The 24,058-nt window shown below is 33.7% G+C and overlaps 1 protein-coding gene across 10 annotated transcripts in view; it reads left to right on the top strand.

Annotated features, from left to right (window-relative positions):
• BLTP1 (bridge-like lipid transfer protein family member 1) overlaps positions 1-24,058 on the top strand; it is a 204,520-nt gene that overhangs the window by 110,518 nt on the left and 69,944 nt on the right. For all 10 annotated transcript variants that reach the window (XM_025420514.3, XM_049097419.1, XM_049097424.1 and 7 more), the window contains 14 exons: positions 1,114-1,311; positions 2,009-2,220; positions 5,051-5,202; positions 5,652-5,802; positions 5,967-6,119; positions 7,780-8,020; positions 9,315-9,457; positions 11,974-12,193; positions 12,659-12,817; positions 14,616-14,791; positions 17,761-17,936; positions 21,858-22,564; positions 22,978-23,223; positions 23,792-23,885. In XM_025420514.3, the coding sequence (XP_025276299.3) occupies positions 1,114-1,311; positions 2,009-2,220; positions 5,051-5,202; positions 5,652-5,802; positions 5,967-6,119; positions 7,780-8,020; positions 9,315-9,457; positions 11,974-12,193; positions 12,659-12,817; positions 14,616-14,791; positions 17,761-17,936; positions 21,858-22,564; positions 22,978-23,223; positions 23,792-23,885 (3,028 nt within the window). The remainder of the gene's footprint in view (positions 1-1,113; positions 1,312-2,008; positions 2,221-5,050; positions 5,203-5,651; positions 5,803-5,966; positions 6,120-7,779; positions 8,021-9,314; positions 9,458-11,973; positions 12,194-12,658; positions 12,818-14,615; positions 14,792-17,760; positions 17,937-21,857; positions 22,565-22,977; positions 23,224-23,791; positions 23,886-24,058) is intronic.

Genomic DNA, 24,058 nt, shown 5'->3' with positions numbered 1-24,058 from the left:
CAAATTATCTCCGGGTAGTAAATTGACATTTTCTTTTCTTTTTTATTTATTTAAATTTTTTTTTTTTTTTTATGATAGTCACAGAGAGAGAGAGAGAGGCAGAGACATAGGCAGAGGGAGAAGCAGGCCCCATGCACCGGGAGCCCGACGTGGGATTCGATTCTGGGTCTCCAGGATCGCGCCCTGGGCCAAAGGCAGGCGCCAAACTGCTGCGCCACCCAGGGATCCCCAGTAAATTGACATTTTAAAAAACATTTTTTTTCTGTGTTTATTAGGTGTAATCAGAGAAATAAATGAAAAAAATAAAATATAAACCTTTGCCAGACATGTAGGATGTTAGTTTTCATATTGCATATTGTAAGTGGTAGAATTATGGCAGTGTCTGTTATGAATTGTAATTATATAAAATGTATTAGCATAAAGTAATCATGTAGTAAAAGCTATAATTTTACTAATTTCTAATTTTTTCCTATGGCTGGGTAATTAATTAAAATAATTTTTTATTTTGTAAGATGATGAAAACGTATTTAAAAATAGTTTACCGGGATCCCTGGGTGGCTCGGTGGTTTAGCGCCTGCCTTCGGCTCAGGGCATTATACTAGAGTCCTAGGATTGAGTCCCACATCAGGCTGCCTGCATGGAGTCTGCTTCTCCCTCTGCCTGTGTCTCTGCCTTTCTCTCTCTCTGTGTGTGTGTGTGTGTGTGTCTCTCATGAATAAATAAATAAAATTAAATTAAAAAAATTAAATAAAATAAAATAAAAAATAAAAATAGTTTACCATGAAGCTGAATTATTCAGGAGCTTTTTTTACTTCAGATTTTTAGAGTACCCTATAATCTTTCAGAAATTAATTCATTCTGCCTCTGAGCAATTATTTCTTAATTATGTAATTGTTTTTTTTCTGCCTTTTATTTCAGTGTGATTCTGGCACTTTTTAAGTTGTAGGATATTAGGCATTATTTTAGAAATTGATTGGTTTATTTACCTTTCTTTTTGACAGAGTATTAAAATATCTTTTAAGACAGATACTGTGCCAAGTTTTTACTTTCCTATTTTTTTTTAATACAAACTTCTCTGTCTTTAAAAATGGTTGTATTCTCCTTTGATAATAGATATTGGTACCTGTGCCATCACTGCTATTCCTTTTGAGAAGTCCAAAGTTTTATTTACTCTTGAAGAGTTGGATGAGTTTACTTTTGTGGATGAAACTGATCAGCAAGCTATTCCAGATGTAACTCGAATAGGTCCCAGCCAAGAAAAATGGGGTTGGATAATGTTTGAATGTGGACTTGAAAATTTAACCATAAAAGGTAAGCATTTTTTTCCTCATTTCTGCTTAAATGAGGGATAGATTGTCCCCATGTTCCTACAATGGTTTGAATAATTGTAACTTTGAATAACCTGAATCATCATATTTAAGCAGAAAGTTGAAACCTGGGATTATTTATACCAGGGTAGATGCCCCATCCCAATTGCATAAGTGGGCTTTCCCTTTAATGTATGATTCAAAACTAATGGAGCATCTAGACATACAAAACATAACTGCCTGAACAAATAAAATCTGAACAAACAAAATCTGTGGTTCAGAAAAAAATTTTTCGAATAAAATATAGAACTACCCAGTTTTTAAAAGTTTACAGTTTCTTTAGAAACTGGATTTTTTATTAGTAGAGCTTTGCAGATGAAAATACTATATATAAATCCTTTATTTAGCAAGACAGACTGACTTACAGTTATATGTAGTTTTCTTTTACATTATTGTACTAGTAATATATATAAAAGGAAGGCTGAGTTGTTTATAAGACTGAGGTTTAGTCATATATAATAGTAATCATATATGCCTATAATTCTTTACCTGATAATCTAGTCTTACATGACTTCTATAGGTAAAGGCAAAGTTTTGATGAGAAAAAAAGATCTTTATGAATTTTTATTTTTATCTTTATGGGTACTGTAGAGTAGTGTTGAGACATCCACTGTTTTTAATATATTCTTTCATTTGTTTAGGAGGAAGACAGTCTGGTGCTGTATTATATAATACTTTTGGAATTATGGGTAAAGCTAGTGTTACAGAAAGAGGTGGCGTGCTGACATCTAATAATTCTTCTGATTCTCCAACTGGCAGTGGCTATAATACTGATGTCTCTGATGATAATCTCCCTTGTGATCGAATAAGCCCTTCTTCAGACTTGAATGGAAATTCTGTTTCAGATGAACAAGTTGGTGAATTTTTAATAATAATAGTGCTTTGAAAAGATAACAGAAAACTGCATGCACAATTCAAAGTTAATTTCTGGAATATATTTGGTTCTTTCCATATTTGGGATTTTGCTTAAATAGTAGTCCAGGTATTTTGGTGATAATTCTTCTAATATAATAGAATTTCTGAAGCATAGATACCATACCACAGATATATTTATATCTAATATAGTACCTTGCTTAATGCTTTGCTCATATTGGGCACTTAATAATATTTGTTGAATTAATGAATTATAAAATTTCAGAAAAGTAGGCATTTCTTTTAGCAGAATTCATGTAAATACTTTGTTTTGTCACTGGTAGTATTTTATGTAAGTTGTAAATACTTTCAATATCCAATCCATTTCAGTTAGAGTCTTAATACCTTGTATGGAACTCATTTATTATTTTTATTATAGTAGAATGTCATGATGATTAATAATAGCAATAATAAAAATATTCAAATTCTAGATTATGGAAGAGTTGTACCACTAACTGATGAGTACAAGTTATTTCCTCTTTGAAATTTCTTTGTCTATAATGGTATTGTAATGATATTGATCTTCTGGAGTTGTGAAGATTGAAGGAGATAATACATATGAAAGATCTAACTCTGTGTCTAGTATGTAGTAAGAACTTGGTAAATGTTTTTTAAACACACATATATGTATATACACTTCGGATCATTTGAAAATTGGACCAATTGAAGAAGAAAGAAACTTTTAATTAAGAAATGTCATGGGTATCCACCATGGCATTGGCATAATCACCTCTGAACGCCAGGTTTCTGGGAATTTAGTATTGAAACATTTATTTTGATTTGATGCATAGTTTGAGAGTTAATCATAGTTTTCTTGTGAGGTCTTTGGATGTATTTGAGTGGTGATTGGGGATTAGCACTTTAATTAAGGAAATTAAAAAAATACAATACTTTTTATCACTGGACAAAAGAAGTAGGAAGCCAAGCTGTTCTTTTCTTTTTCCTTCTGTTCCACTAAAATACTTGACAGAAACTCTGGTATCTTCCTTGATCCCTCTGATCCTACTCTCTATGCTGAATGTCCCTAAATTTTGTAACATTGCCTTCTTTGGTTCTCTGACTTTTTCTGATCCATATTCTCATTCAGTTCTTTGTCCTCAAATGTGGGTATTCTCCTCATGTTCTTTTCTTGGCTACTGAATTTTTTTGTTGTTATTGTATGTCCACTCCTAGATTTATTTCCTAGTCCTACTTCATATTTGATGACATCGGTTATGCTTTTAGTACCAACCTTTCAACTGAGCATCAGAATTGTATGAGGTGCCCTTCATCATTTACACATGCCATAGGTACTAAAAAATGAGTCAACCTAAATCCACTTTATTATTCCTTTGCTTCACATCTATTATAATTAGTGGCTTAATATATGTGAGCCCACTAACCTTTTAAAACTTTGAGTTCTTGAAGACTCTCTTCTCTGTCTTTTGTATACCTAGTGTCTAGCTCACAGCCTTGTCTGAAACCTACAGGTCAGATGTATTTGCGAATTCAGGGTTTTTTTCCTTTAACAGAAGGTAATATGGTGTGTGTTTTTGTATGTTATATAAACTCCTGTGAAATCTGAGACAGCACTTCATCTTGAAATATTTAAATGCTTTTGCAGCACAACATTCATAAAAATTCCAAGTGGGATAAATAGCCTCTCATCAAGTTCAGATCAAATTTTGATGCTGCATTTACACAAAAATATATAGATCTTTCAGAATGTTCTGAGTTTTAGAGTTGAAGATAAGGAATATGGACTTATATTTAGCATCTGCTAACTTTAAAATTACTATCGTCTGTAGTTCACATTGTTTTGTAGCACTTAGGATTCAAAGCTATTTTGTGGATACTCTTCATTCCTTAATCATCCCACAAGAAAATGCCAGTCCTTTCTTCATCTTGACCAGTAATAGCTAAAAATGAATTAGAGAGCTGTGAGGAGACATAACAGGCATTAGACATTTTTGTTTCTTTAATATTATGCTTACCACCCTGCATTCTAAAGAGTGGTGATAACACATTAAAAAAAAAAATCCTGTTTCTTAATCCTGATTCAGATTGCTAGCATATAAAATAACTAAGAATTTTTTATTGTAGAATGTTATTTGAACATGGACTACCCTAGTACCTTTTTTTTGGAAGTTCGGAATATTTTATTAAAAAGGATCAGATAATAGATTGCAGCACGAAGCAGAAGACTTAGATTCTATCACTTATTCCTCTTGACAGTTGTATGGCCTTTGGCAAGTCACGAAATCTCTTTTTCTTTCTTCATCTGGAAAAAATAACACTTAAACATCCCTAAGCAAATGTAATTGAATGAAGTGATCAGGAGAAACCTTGTTCTAAGATCTTACTACAATGTAGCTTACTACAATGCAGTGGTTTTTCAGACTATGTTCCTTGGAACTTCAAGGATTTATAGGTATTTCTCAGAATCAAGATTAGGCTGAGTAAGGTTTATGTTACCTGTTTTTTTTTAAAAATATTTTATTTATGCATGAGAGACAGAGAGAGGCAGAGGCATAGACAGAGGGAGAAGCAGGCTCTTCCCAGGGAGCTTGATGGGAGACTTGATCCCCAGACCTGGGATCACGCCCACAGCTGAAGGCAGGCATCACCTAGGCGTCCCTGTTACCTGTTTTATATAAAAGTGTCATCTGTGGAACTTGATTTGATGGGAAGATTTTGTACTTAAAACATTTACACATTTAACATTTAACCTCTGCACTAGTGGCTTTAAGGAGCTATACATTAATAGGTTTTTGGTTTTTGATTTTGTGTAGGATGAAGGAGTCGAATCTGATGATTTGAAAAAAGATCTACCTCTGATGCCCCCACCTCCAGATTCATGTAGCATGAAGTTGACCATCAAGGAAATTTGGTTTAGTTTCGCAGCTCCCACCAATGTGAGATCTCCTACACATGCATTTTCTAGGTAAAAAGTTTCAAAATGTAGTACCATTCCTTGATGTTTCTTCATTTTAAATAAATACAATTTTGTTTCAGATATTTTTTGAATTATTTTTTCTTATATATCTAGCATTAGGGATATCAGTTTCTTACCATCTTTCCTGCTTTATGCTTTCTGCAGCATTGGTTTTATCTTGTTTGACCATTTTTTTTCCTAGGGCTTTAGTTTTACTATTATATGTCACCCCGCCATGAACTTCTTATTCTTACCTCTAATATGTTTTAATACTTTTCTTTCTTTTCTATTATCTATTCCTCACATTTTCTATTTATATGTTCATAATTTATCTGGTAGCCAAAATGAGAAGTAATTTTGCCTCAATAAAATAGCCACTAAGTACAGTATGTATGGGAGATTGTTTGAAATACAAATCTTGACACTTGCTTTTATAATTTTTTAAAAAATTTTCATAGGCAGCTGAACCTTTTAAGTACTGCCACTCCAGCTGTTGGTGCATGGCTTGTTCCCATTGATCAACTCAAATCATCCTTAAACAAATTAGAAACTGAGGGCACCTTGAGAATTTGTGCTGTTATGGGATGCATAATGACCGAAGCATTAGAGGTATGTCTATTAGCAATACAGAGTATCCTACAGTTTTGTTATTGGACATGTTGTTCATTGGTGTTGGAAAACATCAGACCTGCAAGTTCTTGATTACTTGATATGTTCTATTTGCAGTATCTTTGATATATTACTCTATATCTGTTGTTTTTGCTTTGTTTCAGAATAAAAGTGTACATTTTCCCTTAAGAAGTAAATACAACAGGCTTACAAAAGTTGCCCGTTTTCTCCAAGAAAACCCTTCATGTTTACTGTGCAATATATTGCACCACTACCTGCACCAGGCAAATTACTCCATCATTGATGATGCTACAATGGTGAGTTACTGAAACTGTAAGTTAGCTTTAAAGAAGCCTCTTTAAAGAGGCTTTAAAGAATTCCTGGGGCGTCTGGGTGGTTCAGTTGGTTAAGCGACCATCTCTTGATTTTGGCTCAGGTTACGATCCCAGGATCATGAGATCAAGCCCTGTACTGGGCTCCATCTGGAGTCTGCTTGGGATTCTTTCTCCCTTTCTCCCTCTCTCCCTCCCTCTGCTCATGCTCCCAAACCCTCCCTCAGCCTGTCCCGCTCAAATAAATAAGTAAATCTTAAAAAAAAGAAAGAAGCTTTCATTCTTTGAGGAGCCATTCATTGGCCCATAGGGTTTGAGGTAGGAGAAGCAGGAAAAAATGTCTAAGGAGCTGAAGGCATAAAGAATTTCAAGCAAAAAAGTAATTAGCATGAAATTTCACAGAAATGTTTAATAATATGAGGGCTAATTAATGGTTGAAGGGAGAATGTTTAATAATATAAAATAAATACTGTATATGTCAGCCTATGGAAAAGCACTGTAGAAGATAGCACCTCATCATTAGGGGTTTAGACCTTGAGGATCTCTCTTCTCTCCAAGCTTTTGGTCAATAGAAAATACACAAGAAATTTAGCCAAATTAGGGATCATTGTATTAGTATTATTAAGGGCCAATCAGGCTTCTGATAACCTCCAATGAGAGAACCTCTAGTAAATGATGGATATGAAAAATTAGACCTGGGACTATTATAGTGCTTTCTACTCCTACACTGTGAATTAAAGATAGGAGGTCCACAGTGCACAGCTAATTTGCATATCTAGTTATAGGCAGAGACCCTGAAACAGAGAGAGTGGCAGGCATTTCCCATGGATGGAAGTTCTGCTGAGATAAGCTTTGCAGGTAAGAGGAAGAAATGCAAGATGGCTCTCCTTACTTGAGTATAAGAAGGAAAGGAGAGGCTCAGAGATCTGATGTTCCTCAGAAAGTAAATGAGGTGATTTCTGCTGTTTAGTAAATGGCTCTCTTCAATTAGAGCCATTTGTCTAACACAAGGAATTATAGGAAAGGGCATGGAGAAGAGTTAGATATTTTCCTCTTAGGCTAAGACTCCAGTTAGAAAAATAGCCAAATTTGAGTCATCATCACGTGGAAAAAATAGCCAAATTTATAGTCATCATCGTGTGGAGTAAAATACATCCTAAATTATGTAATTGTTACTGATAATACATTTAACTTTCAAGGCAGTTACAAATCCATCTGCATCCAGCATTGAACCATAGTAATTTATTTTTTCTAATGTTAAAATAGTGATGGTTACCTAATCTTTGAAGGGAGTAATTTCATTTCCTCTTTATTTGATAAATATTCCTGGTAGCTCAAAATGCAGTTGATTTCCTTAGCTGAACAAAAAAAGGTAAAGTAGATTGAATGCTTCTTAAGGAGAATCCCCTTTTTGCACCTCATGTTTAGCCTCATCACCTGCACTGTTTATGACAGAAAGATGCAATGTTGTGTTTAGAGATTGAGTTCTATTGCCAGTTTGAAATACTCTCTTTTGTGACCTTAGACAAATTATAACACATAAATTAGAATTTCTTCATTTCTAAATGGGGGTTATGAGATTTAAGTGAATAAATATATGCAAATACTTAAGTAGTAATTTACTATTATATCATTGTTATTACAGAGTGATGGACTTCCTGCTTTGGTAACTTTAAAGAAAGGTTTAGTTGCACTGGCAAGGCAGTGGATGAAGTTTATTGTGGTGACACCAGCCTTTAAAGGAGTTAGCTTACATAGACCAGCTCAGCCACTGAAACCTCAGTCAGCTGTGGACCATGAACATGAAGACGGACTTGGTCTAGACAATGGAGGTGGTCTTCAAAGTGACACCAGTGCTGATGGAGCGGAATTTGAATTTGATGCAGGTGACTTGTAAATATTTTAGTTAGATATTATACCTTGGTGACATAGTATAATGTGATAATTTTCATCATTTGTGTACCAAATTTGAAAATCTTATGGCTTAATTATACAAGTATGATTTGTATTAGTCCAAATAAATGATAATAATGTTGGAATCTTTATACTGACTTTAGATTTTTACATTTAACTTCATGAAATACGATAGATTTCTCCTAATCTATCCTGTACAATAACAGACATCTTTGCAAAGCTAGAATGTTTTGAGTGAAGCATATTAACTTCCATTTAAAATCATATTTAAAAAAATAAAATTCATATTTATATTTGTTCATCATCTTTCCTATAACACAGTCTCTTAAATGAGTCTTTGAATTTTACATGGGTACCAGGTTGATTCTGCATTTATATAATGTTTAGAGTCATGCATTCGGCCTATAATTCTGTCAGCATCATGGCTGTGCCAGAACACAGACAGTGGGTACACATTTCAGAGATATATGTGCACATTTTAATGCTTTTTCAAAGATAATCCTTTGTTATCACAGCATATAATATTCAATAATATTGAATTATGATATTTTGGAAAAAATATTAAAAGTACCACAGAAAAAGACAGTAGCCTTAAAATTAGAGCTCTCATAATATTGATTATGTTATGAATTATGTTACAATTACCCAGCTTTTTTTTTTTTTAAACTTTATAGAAAAATGAATTTGCTGTGAAAGAGAGGTTCCTGGGTAGTTCAGTTGGTTAAGCATCCTGACTCTTGATTTCGGCTCAGGTCCTGATCTCAGGGTCAAAGATCAAGCCCTGTGTTGGTTCTGTTTTGGGCATGGAACCTGCTTAAGATTCTCTTTCCCTCTTCTCCCTCTTCCTGTGCCCCCCCACCTCCCGCCCTCACTCACAGTGTGTGTGCTCTAAAAACACATACAAAAAAAACAAACAAAATGTCCCTCCTAATTAACTATCTGCAAGTGCCTGAGTATTTTTTAAAGTATTGTACTTTGAACTTAGTTGTTTTTTTTTTTTTTTTATCTCTATACCCTTCAGACTGGCTTGTGGAGGGACTGAAGCTATTTGTTCCTTTCTTGAGTCTGAGAAAATTGGGATTGGGAGAATAAAAGACAAAAAATAGTATTAAGGCAGATTCCACAGTTAATTTCAAGGAAATTTAATTAATCTATTTACTCAAGGAATATGTAAAGTTGAGTATAGTTACACCACTAGAAACACTGGTGTTGATGTTTCAAGAAAATGATCATCTTTAGCCCACTAATTTTTTTGAATTGTTTCAGCCACAGTCAGTGAACACACAATGCTACTAGAAGGAACAGCTAACCGTCCTCCACCTGGTAGCTCTGGACCTGTAACTGGAGCTGAGATAATGAGGAAACTTTCTAAGACTCATACCCATAGTGACTCTGCATTAAAAATCAAGGTACATTATTGCTGTTTCTGGTTAGAGTAGACTTCCAGAGAAGACCTAAATTTCTGCTATCTCAAATTCAAATATTAGGTATTTAAATGTAAACATTCAAATAGTATTTTATACTCAAGAATGAATAGTTTAATAATTCAATAATAATAAATATTTTTATGTTGAAATGGGCATGACTAGCAACTTAATATACAGTTTGATTTAAGCTATTTCATTATTTTAATTACACTGTATAAGAAACTTAACCAGTGCTTGATAAGACACATGTATAACAAAGTTGACTACCACCTTGGGAGACAGACAGCCTTGGTTTCAGTTCTGCCTCTGCCACTTAGTTGCTTTGTGACTGAACAAGCTTTTAACTGTACTTTGTGTCAGTTTCCTTATCTGTAAGATGGAGATTACAATAGCAACTTTTTCTAGAATATCCATGTTAAGAAATAACTGTTTTTATACGTAAAAAATGCTTAGAACAATACCTGGCACATAATAAGCATGTAAGTTATTTGTTATCATGGGTTATTTATTTTTTGTTAGTTTCCTTTTATGAGCAATGAAAATGACAGTCAGTATTTTAACTTTCTTTGAAAGTCTGGATATAGACTTACATTAATATTCAGAATCCATAAGGTAAGTGACTGACAATTTTGCCATATTAAAATATAAAATTTCTACACAGAAAAAGTTAACATAAACAAAATAGAAAGATAAGTGTCAAAGGGCTGATTTCCTCATATATAAAGATCTTTCTCTAATCACTAAGAAAAAGAACACAATAGAAAAGAATTGGTTAATGGGCAGTTCACAGAGAAATAAATACACAAATATGAAAATGTTATCTCATAATTAAAGAAATGTAAATTAAAATGAGATTTCCATTTCCACTGATCAAATTGAAAACAACTAACACACACGCAAAAAAACAAACAAACAAACAAAAAACACTAACACATTAGAACAGTATATGTTGGTAAAGAAAAGGGAAAACACTCTCGCATAGTACTGGTGGGTGTTTAAATTGGCACAAACTCTTTGAAGAACAGTTTGGCAATTTGTGTCAAAATTAGAAAGGTAAAGTTCTTTCACTCAGTATATACCTGCCCAGGAATTCATTCTAAAGAAATGAATGGGGCAGCCTGGGTGGCTCAGTGTTTAGCACCACCTTTGGCCCAATGCCTGATCCTGGAAACCCGGGATCCAGTCCCACATTGGGCTCCCTGCATGGAGCCTGCTTCTCCCTCTGTCTGTGTCTCTGCCTCTCTCTCTCTGTGTCTCTCATGAATAAATAAATAAAATCTTTTTAAAAAATTAAAAATAAAGAAATGAATGCTCATAAATGCTCTATGACATATGTGTAATAATGTTCTTTACAACACTGTTTATAATAGGAAAATAATGGAAGCAACATAAATGATTAACCAGTTGAGGACTAATAAACTAGTGTACCGTGATACAGATGTGTACCATGAAGACTTCAAAAAGATGAAGTAGATAGATCTCTAAGTGAATATGGAATGGTCACCAAAGTGCCTGGATTAAAGTAAAAACAGAATATAGGATGATATGTATCTGTGTGTTAAAGAAAAAAAAAAGGATAAATATGTATATATGCTTTTATAGTTATAAATTATTTAAAGGTGGATATATATTTAAGAAACACTTAAGAGTACTTCTAGGGGAAGGGATCTTTTAGACCGGAGCTCAGGGAATACAATTTATTGAATTTTCTTTGTGCTTTCAAAGTTTTTATTCTGTGTAAGTATTGTTCTTTTAATTAAAACAGTAATAGTTTAATATACATTTTTTAAAAGTTTGAACTATTAGGCTTACTTTCTCTATATAGTATATTTAGAAGCCAGGATACTTTTAAATTCTGAACTCTTCATCAGTCTGATTTCTTCCTGTTTGATAGTTTTTCCTAACCCCACAAACATGCCTTTGTTTATGGATTATAAAAGTCCTCTGAAGACTTGAATTGCAACACTTTGTTTCAGATCTCTTCTTTTCAGGATCTTTCTGTCTGTATAGCCTTTTCTTGTACTATTTTAAACTGATCTGAAATTCTAACCTTAGATGTGATAGAGCAGATAGAGATGGACAATTCTGTAATTTTTTAATTTTCCTCAGAGAATTGCTGGAAATTGTTTTTTACTTATTAGAACGCTACAAAAATCTCTTACAGATTTTCGTTATCAGGGTACCAACAAGAATAGTACAGTATTGAGAATTTGGGGCTGGAAATCTTACCACCAGACACATTCTTCAGATTTCAAAGGGAGTTAATAATTTATTGTTTAAAATAAGTGAATGATAATAAAGGCTGTCCTTTGAATTGTCCTGTAAAGTTTTAAAACATTTTTATGTACATTTGAGATTCACCACAATCCTAGCAGGCACAATCTGTTCTGGTATAAACTGAATAGTAACTATCAGTAATAGCAACAGTAATAGTAGTAGTAGTCATTAGCAGTCATTTTTATATGCATAAGAAAGAGCCCTGTTTTGTCCTTTTGTAGGGCATTCACCCATATCATTCTTTGAGCTATACCAGTGGAGACACCGCCACAGATTCTCCAGTGCATGTTGGACGTCCCGGGATGCCAGTTAAGGAGAGTCCAAGGAAGGAGAGCCTACTCAGCTACCTGACTGGAAGCTTCCCAAGCTTGCACAACCTCCTAGAAGGGACTCCTCAACGAAGTAGTGCAGCTGTAAAAAGCAGCTCTCTAACAAGGACGGGTATATCCTTAGTTTTGACAATTACAAGTTTATTTCTTTGTGAGAATTAAAAAAAAAAAAAAACCCACAGGACTTAAGTTCATTTTGATTATACTTTGGTTGCATAACTAATCTATGTATTATACCTTATTTTTGAAAAAGTATTTGGGGAAATTGTTCTGTTCGTAACTTGTTGGTGTCTTCATGCCCTTAGTTTGGATTTCTAAATTGCAGCATTTGACATTATTATCAATCTAGTTGTGATAGAGGATGATGTCTAAACCAGTCAATAGTAAATTTCTTCCTGTTATATTAAAAATAAGTTACTTATTAATGCCTTAACATCCAAATGCCAACATCATGCAGTGAGTTTGGAAAATCTGCAAAAGACAATTTAATCTCACTTAAAAAAATAATTTACATAAGTCACATTTTCTGCTTCTTATTATGTAAGTAATACTGTACTCAATAAGCCTTTATTTTCAGGAAATACAGTGGCCACTGATATGTTATCTGAACATCCCTTGCTATCTGAGCCATCATCTGTGAGTTTTTATAACTGGATGTCAAATGCTGTGGGTAATCGTGGAAGTGTGGTACAAGAATCTCCTGTTACAAAATCCGCACACAATAGTCTTCCATCAGGTATTGAGTCATCATGTTTCTTTGCTTACCTGTCTAAGGGGCATATGTAAATTTTAATAAAACCCTATTTTTCACAGAATGAAAATATATCAAATGTTTAATCTGTTTAGTTAAAATTTGCCCGTATGAAATGCCTTTGTTAATACTGAATTAAGAGAATTAATTGTAAGCAATCACTTGGTATTCTATGGAAAAACAAATATGTCAAATATGAGATTGTGTATAATTTAAAGCGTTTAAAACATCCAGCTCATGTAGCTAGTTTAAGTTTCAAAATACCAAAGGAAAAAAAAAAATACCAAAGGAGGTGAGTGAAAAAAAAATGCAAAGAATATGATATAATGTACCTACAGCACAGAAAATATTTTTTGATTTTTTCAGATTCCTCTGAGAAACAATAACTAGCATTCTTTTATAGTTAGGGTTCTAAGAGGAATAAAATGATGTTCTTGCCCTTGAGAAATGAGGACAATTTATTAATTTTAAAAGCTTGTAAGTATTGTTCTTTTAATTAAAACAGTAATAGTTTAATATACATTTTTTAAAAGTTTGAACTATTAGGCTTACTCTCTCTATATAGTATAGTTAGAAGCCAGGATACTTTTAAATTCTGAACTCTTCATCAGTCTGATTTCTTCCTGTTTGATAGTTTTTCCTAACCCCACAAACATGCCTTTGTTTATGGATTATAAGAGTCCTCTGAAGACTTGAATTGCAACACTTTGTTTCAGATCTCTTCTTTTCAGGATCTTTCTGTCTGTATAGCCTTTTCTTGTACTATTTTAAACTGATCTGAAATTCTAACCTTAGATGTGATAGAACAGATAGATACATATAAACAACAAGACTGACAGGGAATTCACCAAGAAATGTTGGTGGCTGTCTCCAGAAACATAAGTGGTGCCACCCTTCATTTTCTAGTTTTTCTTTTTTGGGATATTTTTCCACATTTACTAGATGCTTGTAAAAAAAGTTGTTTTAAAGAATATGTGAAGTAGCCTTTGATCCTGGTTACTGAAGGCAGCTGAAATTAATTCATGTAACAGCTATTTGCATGTCTAGCAAATTCTGTTCAGATAGAAAATATGAAATTATGATTGGTTGATAAGTGACTACTTAGTCCTTTGTTTTGCTGGTGTGTGGATCACTCTTGAGTCTGGAATCCGATCCTAATTATGACTGCATTCTAGTTCTTAGCATTGGCTCTTAGTTGCAGAAGTTAGACGGATCATATTTCGATCAGTTCTCAGCAGTGTTCTAGCACTAGTCTAACTACTGCACGGTTTAAATTTTAAGAAAACCAGAAAAGAACATTTCGTCTTTATCTTGGGTCCTTTGCCTGGGGAGTTAAAGGATAAAGGGAATACATGGAAGTAAATAGCACTATTTTATTTTTGTTCTGCCTTAGGAAAGCATAATTGGGAAGAAATTTATATGTGGGACTCTGACATCTGTGGCTTTTGCCCTGCTGCTGTCTGTAACTGGTCCTCAGTGCAAAGCTAAGGGGATATCAAATGTTTTTCAAAGATCTGGCCTTAAAATTCTGTATTTTGAACTGACTGGCTCTAAAACAGACTTCATGTGTGAGGATGACTGATACTTTCTGAAATTTTAGTTTAATTTCATTTTTATTACTGGATCATGTCTACAAAATGACCAAAAAGTGCTGGGTTGTTTTTTTTTTTAATAGTCTGGTAATACTGCTATAATACGGGCTTCATGAGTTTATTTTGCTGTTCCCTTTTATGTTGTTATTTCCTCATAATCAGATTCTATTCTCGAACATTTACTCTGTTAGGTGTTGCACCCAATCTTCCAACAATACCCTCAGCCTCGGATTTCAACACTGTCTTATCTAGTGACCAGAATACTTTGGATGGAACACATTCTCAGCATAGTACTAGTCAGGATGATGTGGCAGGTGTAGAAGAAGCCAACCAAGGGTTTCCTGCTGTGCAACTTGCTGATGCACAGGTGAGCCAGTCTGTTTTTCTGTAATTATAGTAACCCCTCATTAGGTAGTTCTTAGCAGCTGGAACTGTCCAGTTATATGCACCTGGGAATTCTGGTGAAAAATCTTTTTTTCTGTGATTGTCTGTCTGAGTCTTCATGCAAAAAAGGAAGAGCCTTTTAAAAGCACATGGGTTAATTACAAATGCAAATTTAGCATCTATAGATCTGCAATAAACCGAAGAATAGCATATAGTTAGTTGTCCCATACAGTAACATTTTTGATATGTGGAGATACAGATCCACTAAATAACATAACTAGAAAGCTAAATTTAATCCTGTCCTTTAGAAGGCTGTGTTAAGTGCTATGTTAAGATTTTCTGAGTGAGCATTTGGGAGGCCCTGAAGATTTTAAAGCAGAGGAATAAAGTGACTAAAACTGTACATGTGGAAGTATTATATAGGTTATTTTATGTGTTAAATGGATTGATGTAGAGAAACTGTAGGTGAAAAGATGAATTATTGAAATAGTTCACATAAGTGATAAATGAGGCTTTTAGCTTAGATGGTTGTGGCTTTGATAAGGTAAAGGCAAAATAACGTGGAGGCCTTATTCAATTGATTAAATATAGGAATGGAGAGCAAAATCCTTTGAAATGAATATTTTAGTTTGAATGATCATAAGGCAAGTGGGCGAGTGGGACCGTTGGTATTAAGAGATGTTATTTTTTCAGGATGAGAGACTCAAGGACAGTTACATACTTAGGAGGAATTAGGAAGATCTCAGTCAGAAAAAGAAAAAGGGTAAACTAATAGAGCAAGATTCAGGGAGGAATGAGGAATGTTAGAATTTAGAGTCATTCAAAGAGACGTTTTAGACATAAAAAATTACTTTTTTTTTCTGAGAAACTAAGAGGGCATTAAGGACAGTTCACAATTATACAGTAAGTTTGCAAATTGGTAGCTTCAATTTTCTCTTACAGTAGAAGGTAATTTATGTTAAGAAATATATCAAGCACTTTTAAATTTTCTTGAGACTTCTCCAAAACATTGGAGTAGTTTTTAGTAGACTTCTCCAAAACATTGGACTTCATTTTTTTTTTTTTTTAATTAAAGGAGAGTGGGAAAATAAATAAGTTTTTGTTGTTTTGGGCTATAGAATACATTAATTGCATTTGTTAGCATTCAATACATATTTCTAGGGATTATTATATTGTTTTACATATAAGACTATAAAATCTAGAAACATGAATATTAAATAATACAGTAAAAAATTCTGTAAGGTGATTTAAATATGTGTAGAGGTTAGGTGCCCTAAAAGGATTGCCAAATAGTGTGGAGGACCTAGTTAAGAGTTTAGGTTAGTGTTGGGGTACCAGTGAATGCAATTATATCATTTCCTCTCATTGTTGCTAGCAGCTCAGCTATAGGAGCAGAAGAGGATTGATCCAAAGCAGATGTAGCAATAAAAATGAGGGTGATAGATAGTTGCTGAAATGGAGTTTTAGCCATGATTATGGGGGAAAGAGGGAGAGAAGTCACATAACTTTGGAACTGAAGTGTTGATTGAGTAATCTGCATGGTCAAAGGAGTCATTCAAGATGATAAATTAGGATTGAAAAGAAAAAGAAGGAAGTAAGTCAGGAATCAGTTTCTGATTTGTATGGGGATTAACAAGAGGGAGGTGTGATAAATAACAAACATTAGGAGAGATAGAGGGTGGTTTGAACCTTGAAGAGGGAAGAGTTTTTCCATGAGAATGAAAGAGTAAAACCTAAGAGAGAATATCCCAAGTAAGTATATAAGGGAGAGAAAATTTCTTCCTAAGATTCTAGTCTAGTGTACAATTGTTTGAATTCTCTATTCTAGGCCTTTAGGCCTTCACAAGGGTAACTTGTCTTCCCAAGCACAAAGAGATGAGATGACCGAGAGATAATTGAACATGTAGACTTAGGTCTTAATACATAAATGGCACTTGTCCATTTTAATGGTATTATTTAACTTCTAGGAAAAGATCACTAAGGGAGAATGTATAGTGAAAGGGTTATCCGAGGGCCATGGAAAGTACTGGATAGCACCTTATTTTGGATGTGGAAGGAGGAAAAGGAACCAGACAGCAAAGAATAAGCAGAGTGATTATAATGATCAACTACTAAACACATATAGTTGCTTCTGTTTGCATTAGCTCTTCGTGACTACAAAATCCGTTAATAAGAGATTTAACCAGAGTGTTTTATTTCCATAAGCATGTATGGTACTTAATATATAAAGAAAGGTTTTTTGTCAGAAAATAAATATTAAATGATTGTTACAACCAATTCATTCCTATATGGAATTTTTTGCCCTCTTAGTTTCTCAGGAAAAAAAAGTAATTTTTTATGTCTAAAACGTCTCTTTGAATGACTCTAAATTCCAACATTCCTCATTCCTCCCTGAATCTTGCTCTATTAGTTTACCCTTTTTTCTTTTTCTGACTGAGATCTTCCTAATTCCTCCTAAGTATGTAACTGTCCTTGAGTCTCTCATCCTGAAAAAATAACATCTCCTTATGGTATTTGGCAATACCATTTAAAAAAAAGTCAGACGTTCATAATATTACATATGAAATGTTTTAAAATTAACATAGGAAGTTGATAAAGTATTCTAGTATACCAGATTTTTATGGAAATGCAGTATATAGTCATGCCTTTTTTAAAAGCATGAAGTAGAATGATTGAAATTAGTTCACAATTTTATTTTCCTTGTAATTTCAGACACTCAGGCACGATGGAGAAATCTTTGTCCTTGTGATTAAAGATAAGTAGCACATAATAGATGCTCAAAAATACTGTTAGGTTTTAACTAAAATTAGAGCTATATTTATTATTACAGGTCCTTTTTTTTTGGCTTCACACTACAGTATTAATACATGTATTGAAGTAGGGTAAGAAAAAAGCCACAGGAAATGATGAATTGTTACTGAAGCTAATTAATTAATGTGTTATGTCTTTTAGGTTGTTTTTAAGCCTCTTCTCAGTCATACAGGAATTCAGTCACAGGATGCAATGCCACTCTGCTACCGAATGTACTTTGGAGAACACCTTTCATTTTCAGGGACTTTGGACTGCCTTAGAGCAGATATTGTAGATTCAGACACAGCCAAAGAGAGAAAAGGCAAAAGAGCAAGAAGGTGTGTTCTTTTGTTCTTTTTGTGTAAAATGTTATACACAGGTTATAATATCTGTTTTTTAACTTTGTTTTCCTCTTATGCTAATGATAAAGTAATTTTAATATTTTAATGAGAAGGTAACTTCCATTTATCAAAAATAAGTTCATTTTATTTTCTTTTTTATTTATTTTTTTAATAACCTCATTTTAAAACTTGTTGATTTTATAGACGATGACACCTGTGTTGAGGCATAGTTTTGTGTCATGTTAGTATGTGTACATGAATCAGCCAAAGTACATTTGTTGTATGTATACTCAGAATTTGTTTACTCTTGTAGTAGCTAAATTTTTATGATCTTATGCATTGTAATTTTATATATTTTACTTATAATTATTCCTAACCTGCATTCTGAATTGACTTGTATTTTCTATTAGAAATAGGGTAGAAGTCATATTGAGAGTATAGCCATGAGAAACAAATACACAGGAATGCTAAATGTAGCATTGTAAAAGTTAAGAACTATCTTTTACTATCATTATTATCAGGGATAGTTCTTTGGTCTCTTTACTGCTTGAATAGGAAATATTATGCCTACTAATAGTATTTGACTAATGAACATGAAATTTTACTTTGCATAGGTCTTGCTTTGTATGTAGGAATAGTAGAATATGGATATAGGTGGCAATTAGGAGGTTTTGCAACATTCTTGGTTTCATACAGTTTGTGTTTTTATAAGGGGGTAGATTAAAAGTAAAATGCACGGGTATACGTGTATCACACAGTTGAATAAGTGAAATGTTTTCCATCTGAAATAATTCTATTTAAAAATGTAAATAATTTGACAAAATCAGTTTAAATGTTTGGATGTCAATATTAATAGAAAAATATAGCTTTCTCAAATTTTGTTTCAGGTGTAGATATCTTAGGATTTTCTAATGACGCAGGATCATGGAAATTGCATTGTCTTTTCTATTCAACATTAGTGGGGAAATTATCTTGGTTTTGTGACCTGGAAAAAATGTTTGTTAAAACATTAAAAGCTGGGATCCCTGGGTGGCGCAGCGATTTAGCGCCTGCCTTTGGCCCAGGGCACGATCCTGGAGATCTGGGATCGAATCCCACGTTGGGCTCCCGGTGCATGAAGCCTGCTTCTCCCTCTGCCTCTCTCTCTCTCTCTCTCTCTCTGTGATATGACTATCATAAATAAAATTTAAAAAAAATTAAAAAAAAACATTAAAAGCTCTCTTACTGCTTATTATAAGTGTGTAGGAAAATGCAAAATATAATAAACTAATATTTAGTAAATTATAATTTAAACATTAGAAACATTGAGAATTAAAGTGTCTTTTTTATAAAAATCTCAAAGGATTGTTTGAATAGCTCTTGCCATCTTATCATCATATAACTTGCAATTTAGAAAGAGCATCTTTTCTGTACCTTGGCATAATGCTGTACTCTTTTGTTAAGTATTGATGAGTTTCCAACATTTTTTCCTTGCACTTGTAATGTCATGAAATACCATCATGAGTTCCTTTAACTATGAAGTTTTTTGCCAACATCACTCCTCTGGGATATCGCCATCCTTTTTGTTACCACTTTCCTCTTTATGCCAGTAAGTTTGTCTTCAGTGAGTTCCTCTGGCTGCATATCTGTAGTTTCTAGAGTAATAGAAGTATCCACAATCTCAATTAGTCATTTCTTCTATAACTCCATTTACTTTTAATTTACAACACCAATGTTATCATTATTTTGTTTCATTACTGCATTTTTGTCTTTGCTGTCCAGTTCCCTCTTTTGATTATCCATTTTTGTAAAATGTCATTTCGGTTTGTCACAAAGAGGCAACACAGCTACATGCTTTACTGTCTGTGCATGAAATGAATAACAAATGTACATTGACCAATCACTGACTTAGATAATGTGATTGGTTAATGATCATGATGTACATCTGTTATTTACGTAGTGATTTGTGGAATGAAGAGCTAGCAGCAAGTTTGTACTCTATGCCATTTTTCACAGTAAATTTTAGTTTAAAATTTAAATGGTGTTGTTAGGGGACTGGTATTATAGAACCAAACCATGGCAACTGAAATCCATTCACATTGGAATCATCAAATTCAGACACCAGAGCACTAATACCAACCTACACTCCCTTATTAAATTTAAAAGTTCTGTGTTAAACTTGTATTTCTGTTTGCAATAGCTGACTTCCATATACACACACACAGTGTATGTATCATCCATAGATATAATTAGATTGTATATGTATTAGAATAATTATAGTTTATAGCCTACTTATTGGCTTACTAAATGCTATATAATACTGCCACAGACTAGACTTTCATCTGACCTTACTTTTTATGTTCACAGAGGTTCTTTAAGTGACTTTGAACTTAATTGTCTTTGGCGTAGTTGCACTTAATATTCCTTTACATTTTTATACTATCACATCAGCTCTAAATACTCCACCTTCTTTTTACTGGCCCATGGTTAGCTTTTATTTCTCAGATCTCCTATAATTCCACCTTAAACTCTATTTTTTTGGAGATCTTTGCCACAGTACACTTTTCCTGGTCATTAATTTCAGTTGGATTTTTTTCTTTTTTATAGCACATTATTCATTCTGCTAATTACTGTACTTTATTTTTGGGTTATAGTTTCTTGTACCAACATACATATCCTATCCTGTAAAGCTAGAACAGTTATTAGATTTAGCATAGGTTCTGACATGTAGAAGTTCTTTAAATATCAGTTTCTTCATATCTTTGCTATCTCCAGATAAGATAGTTGAACGTAGTAGAGACTTAATATTTTTTAATTTAATTTTAACTTTGGCTCTATAGTGCCCATACCAACTCCTTACCTGTCTAGCTACTTTGGTCTTAAGTGATTATTTCCTTTTACTTGAATATCTTCTCTTTAAGGCTTTCTTGCCTCCATTATATGTTTTCAATTCTTATTCTGCAGTTGTGGATTATTTTCATTTCTTTTGAGTCGTCTCTCTCCTTCCATTCTATTTCTCAAAATCCAATCTTTCCTTCTCTGATGACACACTTAGCATTGATTGTAGTCTTACTGTGAGCTTGTGCATTTTCATGATTATACCCCAAAGTGGGGTTTTTCTTAAAATAATAAATTCTTTAAGTTAAATTGAGAATATCAAAGCAGCTTCTGTTTCTTTTTTCTACTAGAAAAATTTTACCCGTGTGACTACACATTCATATTGTACATAGGAGAAGAGGGGAAAATACTTTTTATTACAGCTTTGGTAGCTGAGGTTCATTGTTACCGGTAGCTGGTTTACAGAAATCTGAGACAGTTTTGGCTTTTAAATATTAAAATTGACTCTATCATTCCTACATGAAAAGTTTCAGATAAGCAGGAGGATTTGCCCAAATAATTTTCATAGCTTTTTTGTGTGCATTTTTCATTTTTTGTTTCTAGTTGCCTTCCTCACTACTTTCATTTTGGCGAAGTAAGCTGGCAGGGTTTCATTCAAATAGCAAATTAATTTATATAAATGTGATGAAATTAAATATGTAAACAATATATTTAACAGAGGGGGAGAGGATAGTTTAGATAGGTACCCTAATTGACCTATAATTGACTTTAAATTCCATTTACCATTTGGGTGTACCATCATACTGGCAAGAAAAAATGTTTTATTCTTTCACTGAAATAACAAACATGAACCTGATTTTAACTAGTTATGGAATAAGATCAAGAGGGAAGATTTAGAGCCTATTTTCCAACATATAGAAGGTTGGCCTTGTGAAAAAGCATACTTGCTTTTTCTGCTTGATTTCTTGCTTAAAATTATTTAAATGGCTTAATACGTGTTTCACCTTGGAGGTTTTTTGCTAACAAACTAATAAAGGTTGGGCAGCTCTGGAAAAAAGGAAATAAAATCTTGTCACTTTCTTCTTTTTTCTGCATTTTTAGGCAAGGTCATGTGAATCTTCCTCCACTGGAGTTCAAACCAGCGCTGATGTTGGAAACCTTTAGCATCAGTGCTGTTGTGATGGAAAAGTCCGTGTGCACTCCTCAGAACTCTACCAGCGCTCTTTCTTTCCACGATCTCAACAAACGATATTATAATACCTTTCACTGTAACTTCACTATTTCTTGTCAGTCAATAAGCCAGCATGTAGATATGGCTTTGGTTCGCCTTATTCATCAATTTAGTACGATGATAGACGACATCAAAGCAACTCAAACTGACATTAAACTTAGCAGATATACAGCTGGATCGGCTTCCCCAACACCTACCTTCAAAACCAGAAAACACCGGGATTTTCGCTCCTCCGACTTCAGCCGCAGTTCTAGAGGAAGCCTGAATGGTGGCAATAGAGTAAACAATGCAAAGAACAAACGGACCAACAATGAAAATAACAAAAAGGACTCTCGAAACAAAAATTCGTTAGGAAGATCTGAAAGAAGAACTTCAAAGGTGTCCAGGAAAGGCTCGAAAGATGTGGTGGACCATATGACTATCCACATGGATGACTCTGATTCAATCACAGTGTCAGAGCAAAGTGAGCCATCCGCTGAGTGCTGGCAAAATATGTATAAATTACTTAACTTCTATTCACTTATCTCTGATCCAACAGGAATATTGGAAAAATCTTCAGAAACATTTGGACCAGCAGGTAGTGGATATTTTTGTATTTGAAAATTTTCTTTTTAGAACAGCAGTAATACTAAAAGAGGTTGCTGATCACATTTTCTTAGTGTTATGAGTTAGATAATTAAAATGCCGAGAAAATTGCCACTCATCCATGGAGCAAAAATAAGTAATGGCAGTTAGATAATCTGCCACCCCACTGTCCGTCCTTCCACACACAGCACGGTCTTAAAGATTCAGACATACCTGCTTTTAAATACCTGGCTCTCTTATTTACTGTCAATACGATCATGGGAAAATGTTGAAGAATTTTAAAAATCATTTTGGTGAGGAAGAGGGCTGGTTTGAAATGGGAAGAAAGGTAAGATGCTGTTTGAAACTGTCCTTCTGTTTCACAGTTTTCGTATCTAAATCCACATGCTTTGTTTCCTCATAAAGGAGTTCGGAGCCCTACAGAGCCAACATGTAAAGTTGTGTTTGAGAATGAACAAGACAGTAACAGTTTGACTAAGACACAGAGGAAGCGTAGCTTGGTAACTTCTGAACCTCAGCACGTTACTCTAATAGTGTTTGGGATTGGCATGGTGAACCGCACACACCTGGAGGCAGACATTGGTGGGCTAACAATGGAATCAGAACTGAAGAGGATCCATGGCAGCTTTACGCTTAAGGAAAAAATGAAAGGTATGATGGCATTCTAACGCTGCAGTTCTACTTTTCTGAAAAAAAGCCAATGCCATGTCTCCAAAATTCCTACTTGGCAGTTTTTCTTCAAAAAATGAACTTTTCCATTTATTTTTATTTTTTTAAAGATTATTTATTTATTTATTTATTTATTTATTTATTTATTTATTCATAAGAGACGCACAGAGAGAGAGGCAGAGACACAGGCAGAGGGAGAAGCAGGCCCTGTGCAGGGAACCCTATGTGGGACTTGATCCCCTTGTCCCCAGGATCATGCCCTGGGCCAAAGGTGGCACTAAACCGCCAAGCCACCCAGGCTGCCCTGGACTTGTCCACTTGTATGGATTGGTGTTAGTCCAATTTTGACGTGTGTGTGTGTGTGTGTGTGTGTTTATGAATATATAGAAATAGAAATTAAAAAAATAGTTTTGAAATAATTTAAATTTTACTACAAAAATTTTTTAAATTATACTTTGTCATTGAATGCATTATAGATAAAATGCAACTTTAACAAAGTACAATTATTTTATTTCCAGATTTCATATAATTCTTTTTTCTTACATTTAAGATGTTTTACATCAAAAGATGACTGAAACATGTGCCACTGCTCATATTGGTGGTGTTAATATTGTGCTGCTTGAAGGAATTACACCAAATATACAGTAAGTGTATAGATTTTTATTATTTTCTTAAACTGTTTATTTTAGTTTTATAGGAAACTTAAAATTATTGGATGAATCCCATGTATGATGAGTTTTGAGATATGTATACATTATATTACCAATTACTATCATCCGGTCATTAAGAATATTACCAAATGAAATGTTTTCAGAAA

The sequence above is a fragment of the Canis lupus genome, chromosome 19, assembly GCF_003254725.2.
Source record: "Canis lupus dingo isolate Sandy chromosome 19, ASM325472v2, whole genome shotgun sequence".
Classification (NCBI taxonomy): Eukaryota; Metazoa; Chordata; class Mammalia; order Carnivora; family Canidae; genus Canis; species Canis lupus.
The sequence above is the reverse complement of the archived record's forward strand: the minus strand, read 5'-3'. Positions and strand labels throughout refer to the sequence as shown.